Genomic DNA, 5,038 nt, shown 5'->3' with positions numbered 1-5,038 from the left:
GCACTCCAGCCTAGGTGACACAGCGAGACTCCATCTCAAAAAAAAAAAAAAAAAAAAAAAATTTTGTGGAGAGGAAGCCTGTGTTGCCCAGGCTGGTCTCAAACTGCATTCAAGCAGTCCTCCTGCCTCGGCCTCCAAGTGCTGGGATTATAGGCATGAACCACACTTGACCTCCCCCATACTTTCTTATTCCCATGTTGTGTATTTTTATTTTGTTTAAACATTGATCCTGTTTTCTTCCCACTTTTATTGTTCTTTTTTACTTGAGTGCTTAATTCATCTTCCTAAATTAATTTAAAAACTCATCTTTAAGACTATACATTTTCTTCCCAGTATAATCATTCTTTTTTTTTTGACACAGTCTCATTGTTGCCCAGGCTGGAGTAGTGGTGTGATCTTGGCTCACTGCAGCCTCTGCCTCCTGGGTTCAAGTTCCCCTCCCTCAGCCTCCCGAGTAGCTGGGATTACAGGAACATGCCACCACTCCTGGCTAATTTTTTTTATTTTTAGTAGAGATGGAGTTTCACCATGTTGGCTAGGCTGGTCTTGAACTCCCGACCTCAGGTGATCTGCCTGCCTTGGCCTACCAAACTGCTGGGATTACAGGCGTGAGGCACCATGCCTGGCCTAAAGTGTCAATAATTCTGATTTTGGTTTTCTCTTTTATAAGTTTTGATTTCCATAGACTTATAAAGCAAAGGAAGTTATATGTCCTTGCTCTGGCTATACTGCAGTGTTACTGAATATCACCTGCAAAACCTTTACTTCTTGCAGTTTTTTTTCCTGTTGTTTAGTATATGATCCATTATTGGAATGGCCTTATAGGCATTCAATAACGGTCACATGTTAAATACAAAATCACTTGCCTATTAAATTTTATTCAAGGGTATATATAAGATTTGCTAAATGGAACTTTGTGATGGAAATGTTTTATATGGTAGCCACTAGTCACATAGCTATTGAGCCTTTGAATCATGGCTAGTTTAATTAAAATATTTTAATTTTAATTAAATAGACATGTGTCTAGTGGCACCATATTGTACAATGCAGTTCTCATTCAATAAATCTTACGTGCTTACAATGCATCGTGTACTCTTCTATGTACTGGGCAGACAGCAGTGAGCAAAACAAGGTCCCTATTCTCATGGAACTAATGTTCGAGTAACAATATACCATGAAATGTCTCAAACTCCTGGGCTCAAGTCATCCTCCTGCCTTAGCCTCCCAAAGTGCTGGGATTATAGGTGACAGCCACTGCACCTGGCCAGAGCCATGAACTTCTAACTTAGGCTTTTACTAATTATCTTCCTTGCAGAACAATGAACAAAAGATCCTTTAGACAAAGAACTTGCACTATGAGGTTTAATTGCAAATATTAAAATGGTTTAACAACTCAATGAATTACAAAACTTTGATAGTTACATTGTACTATCATTTATGAGGCATTTATTCTTCATTATTTACACCTGAAAGAAACTGCATACTTCCGTGTTCTGTTCCCTATTTCACAGCAAGATTATGAAGAGAAGGTCTAAACTACTTATATAAATCAAAACCCAACTGAGCTAGAAATGAAGTATAAAGAGAACTAAATCTACACACAGCTGTGCCATAAGAGCATTAGATGGTTTTAGCTCTTTTCTGGGGTATGAAAGCAATTTAGCTCATCTCACAGGAAACAAAAGCAGGTGCTGAATCATAAAAACCTCAATTATTTTTAGCATGCCTCTTAATTTTTCTTTCCCCTGGTTTCTTGTCGTCTGTGCTTGAGTCTTGAACAGGTAACCACTTGAGAGGATGCCGGCGATAAATGGGCCATGGAGGAAGCGTCAGCTGGGCCAGAAAAGAAGGAAATGCATAAATTATAGCTATTAAAAGTTTAAAAAATTATGTATAATGCCAGGTTCCCAAACGACTCCCATGCTGAGGGAACAAAAAACAAAAAAATCCACATTCCTATAAAGGCTCTGTGCCACCATCCATGCAAAACACTGTAAGATGATGGGAACAGGCTTACTGCCTACACAAATGGCTTTAAGACCTAAAAGGTGAGGGGCCAGGCGTGGTGGCTCTCGCCTGTAATCCAAGCACTTTGGAAGGCCAAGGTGGGCGGATTGTTTGAGACCAGCCTGGCCAACACAGTGAAACCCTGTCTCTACTGAAAATACAAAAATTAGCTGGGTGTGGTGATGTGAGCCTGTAGTCCCAGCTACTCGGGAGGCTGAGGCAGGAGAATCATGAAACCCGAGAGGCAGAAGGTGCAGTGAGCCAAGATCGTCCCAGTGCACTGCAGCCTGGGCAACAGAGTGAAACTCCGTCTCAAAAAATTTAAAATAAATAAATAAATAACAGGTGAGGGGGCAATGTGAGCACCATGAAAAACTCCTGCTGGCTTTGACTTTAAGATTATTACCTAGAGTAGCTACCAAAGGAAATAAGCTATGTCCTTTTATATAGTTCACACCATCTGACACTATTTTGGCATTCTACTTTTCCAATGATAGCAAAGGGAAACGCTGTCTGGAAGGATGAGGGAAATATTGGCTTTGGGTCTCACTACTGAGTAGGTCTAACCAAACCAACCCGACTCACAAAACCCAAGTTGCCACTAACACCCACAAATTTCTTACCAAACATGAAAAAGCAAATCCGGCCATAACTATATAGACAGTCCACCCGAACTGTTCGGCCACGTATCCGTAGATAAATCCAACTATCTAGAAACAAATGAAGTATATTAAACACACTCAAACTGAGGGTTGGGAGGGAGGCGGGGGCGGAGATTAAACGTAAAACCAATACTTACTGCAGAAAAAAGAATAATTCCCTGAAACATCTGTTCAGCTAGCTTCTGGCCCTTGTAATCCTGGGGTGAAGCAGAGGAAAAAAAGAATTGGATCCACCGCCGAAGAGATAACAATTTCTGCCCTGACCTCACAACTTTGGCACAGGGTAACCCCAGTATCAGCGTCTCCCGCTCACCTAAGGACCTGGGCAAGAAATTAAATTCTGGGCTTCCCGGGAGGAACTGAAACACCCTCAAGGAGAATGGACAGATTCTCGCAGAGTAGAAGAGAAGGGGACCCAGGAGGCAATTCGGTAAAGAGTGTGGAGGGTAACCATCAGGGCCCGGAACAGCGCAGCACTGGGTCGGTGCTCCGACATGGGCTTCGAAGCCGCCAGGCACAGGAGCTGCGTGCAGAGGTCCCCGGGGCTGCGCCCTCACCATCTGCGTGGGCAGCGAGCTCAGATGCTCCAGCATGGCTGGCTGAGGAGGCGGGCAGCCGACCGCGGGTGGCAGGCTGCGAGGCGAGGACGACCGAGACTTATGGACTCTGAGGGCCAAGGTCTGACACTGCGCGTTGCCAGGCGGGCCTTCTACGCCGGGGAGAGCGATGGCCGCGGCCCCGGAAGCGGAAGTCTCCGACGGGCCGATACAGCCCATGTCCCCGCCCCGCGCCATCGCTAGGCGACGTGCGCTTTTGCCGCGGCGTGCTGCCCGCGAGGGCAGCTGAGGTGGTGGCGGCGGCGGCCGCCGCGTCGAGGCATCGCGCGGCCGTGAAGGGTTCACCGTCAGTGCTGTTGGGTGCCTGGAGCCGCGGGCCCTGTCCCGAAAACTGTCCTTGACAGTGCCTGCGCGGCCCAATGGCCGCCAGCGCGCGCCGCGTCTCCCTGGCGACGGTCTTTTCTCTGCGAGGACCCCGGCGGTAGGGCTGCCCCGCTGCGCCTGCTTGGCGCGCGACGCTCTAGCGGTCACCGCTGCGGGTTGGCTGGGTGTTGTGGGGCTGCGCGGCTGCCACGGAGCTAGAGGGCTAGTGGGCTCGGCCCAGCGTGCAGGGGACGCGGGCGGCCAGACAACGGGCTAGGCCCCGGGGCCTGCGGCGCGGGCGCTGACCTGGCAGGGCGGGCCAGGGCTGCATCCCCATCTCCATCGCCTGCAGTAAGGGCGGCCGCGGCGAGCCTTTGAGGGGAACGACTTGTCGGAGCCCTAACCAGGGGTATCTCTGAGCCTGGCGGGATCCCCGGAGCGTCACATCACTTTCCGATCACTTCAAAGTGTAAGGGGGGCCCTGCCGACCCTTGGAATTTAGGGGGGCTACCCTAGGCGGCATCCACAAGAGAGAGAATTCCCTTGGAGAGGGGACCCTGGTCCTCGGTTGTCCCTCTCATTTGCGTGGAGAGTCCCTCATCTGGGGGCTCCCGAACTCGGCTCTCTCACTTTCTGGCCGACTTTACTGACCCTCACAGACCCAGGCTGGGCCCTCCCGATAGAGGCCAGCCAAAGGTTCACTCAGCCTCTCTTTCAAGGCTGGTGTATCTCTAAATCGTAGACCCTCCTCTGTTACCGTGAGCCAGGTGGGATGCCCACGTTTTGGAGAGAAACCGTTCTGAGGAACCCGGGCTTCTGGGTCCCAGCTGGCTCTCCGGCCCCCAGGTTATGTACTCAGGGTTAGCCACAGATAGTGAGATTCTAGGCACTCCCGGGACAGGGTGGGACTGCTGTCCTCATTCATGCAACCAGCAAATATTCACGGCACCTTGTTTGTGCCAGACAGCGGACCGAGGACACGGTTGTTACCAAGACCAGGCTGTTGCCTTGGAAGAGCCCAGAGCGTGTCAAGGGAGACAGCCACATCACGCCAGAAATACGTGACAGCTGGATTAGCCCTGGGAGAGGGAGGCCCAGATGTGGGAGCTCAGGGGAGGTGCAGCTCAACGTGGAGTTTGGAGGAGGCTACCTTGACTTCTGAAAGCCAAGTGGGAGCCAGCCAGATGAAAGGGTAGGAGAAAGTGTATGTATATCCTCAGTGCCTTTCATCCTTGCACGTGGCAGAGACCAAACAGTAAAATGCAGACACCTTTGACACTTTTCTGACCTCAGAAGGAGTCAGGACGTGTAGAAGGCAGAAAGAGGGATGGGCAAGAGTTTATTCCTGTTTCCTTCCCGTACTCTGTATTTCTTGGTGTGATTGAACAGACTTTCTGATGTGTGTATAAATAGATACATCTTTGTGTAGTCTTTTTTTTTTTTTTTTTT

The 5,038-nt window shown here is 49.2% G+C and overlaps 2 protein-coding genes across 8 annotated transcripts in view; one reads left to right on the top strand and one right to left on the bottom strand.

Annotated features, from left to right (window-relative positions):
* Nucleotides 1-1,345: 1,345 nt before the first annotated feature.
* On the bottom strand, nucleotides 1,346-3,674 carry SPCS1 (signal peptidase complex subunit 1 homolog (S. cerevisiae)). 4 transcript variants are annotated; one of them, XM_011958863.1, is made up of 4 exons: nucleotides 3,227-3,674; nucleotides 2,807-2,866; nucleotides 2,631-2,717; nucleotides 1,346-1,833 (listed from the first exon to the last, which is right to left on the bottom strand). In XM_011958863.1, exons 1-4 carry the CDS (start codon nucleotides 3,461-3,463, stop codon nucleotides 1,708-1,710), a joined length of 510 nt encoding a protein of 169 aa, XP_011814253.1. In that variant the 5' UTR covers nucleotides 3,464-3,674; the 3' UTR covers nucleotides 1,346-1,707. The 4 variants fall into 4 exon arrangements, with proteins under 4 accessions (XP_011814253.1, XP_011814251.1, XP_011814254.1 ...); XM_011958861.1 differs by having other exon boundaries at nucleotides 2,807-3,658; XM_011958864.1 differs by lacking the exon at nucleotides 2,631-2,717 and having other exon boundaries at nucleotides 1,349-1,833; nucleotides 3,227-3,667.
* GLT8D1 (glycosyltransferase 8 domain containing 1) overlaps nucleotides 3,426-5,038 on the top strand; it is a 12,201-nt gene continuing 10,588 nt past the window's right edge. Inside the window, exons 1-2 of one of the 4 annotated variants that reach the window (XM_011958869.1) lie at nucleotides 3,426-3,811; nucleotides 4,553-4,781. The gene's annotated coding sequence lies outside the window, so the exon portion shown is untranslated. Of the gene's footprint in view, nucleotides 4,059-4,552; nucleotides 4,782-5,038 lie in introns of all 4 variants that reach the window. The other 3 variants (XM_011958868.1, XM_011958866.1, XM_011958865.1) reach the window with 3 other exon arrangements.

This window comes from Colobus angolensis, unplaced genomic scaffold (genome assembly GCF_000951035.1).
Source record: "Colobus angolensis palliatus isolate OR3802 unplaced genomic scaffold, Cang.pa_1.0 Scaffold477, whole genome shotgun sequence".
Taxonomy (NCBI): domain Eukaryota; kingdom Metazoa; phylum Chordata; class Mammalia; order Primates; family Cercopithecidae; genus Colobus; species Colobus angolensis.
The sequence above is the reverse complement of the archived record's forward strand: the minus strand, read 5'-3'. Positions and strand labels throughout refer to the sequence as shown.

Bases quoted from the DNA above. Each gene is read 5' to 3' on its own strand.
- SPCS1 (XM_011958861.1), bottom strand. From the start codon at position 3,463: ATGGCGCGGGGCGGGGACATGGGCTGTATCGGCCCGTCGGAGACTTCC. The intron at 2,718-2,806 runs GTAAGTATTGGT...ATTTGTTTCTAG, and splicing joins GAATTATTCTTTTTTCTGCA to ATAGTTGGATTTATCTACGG. The intron at 1,834-2,630 runs GTAAGAAATTTG...TTTCTGGCCCAG, and splicing joins GATTTGCTTTTTCATGTTTG to CTGACGCTTCCTCCATGGCC.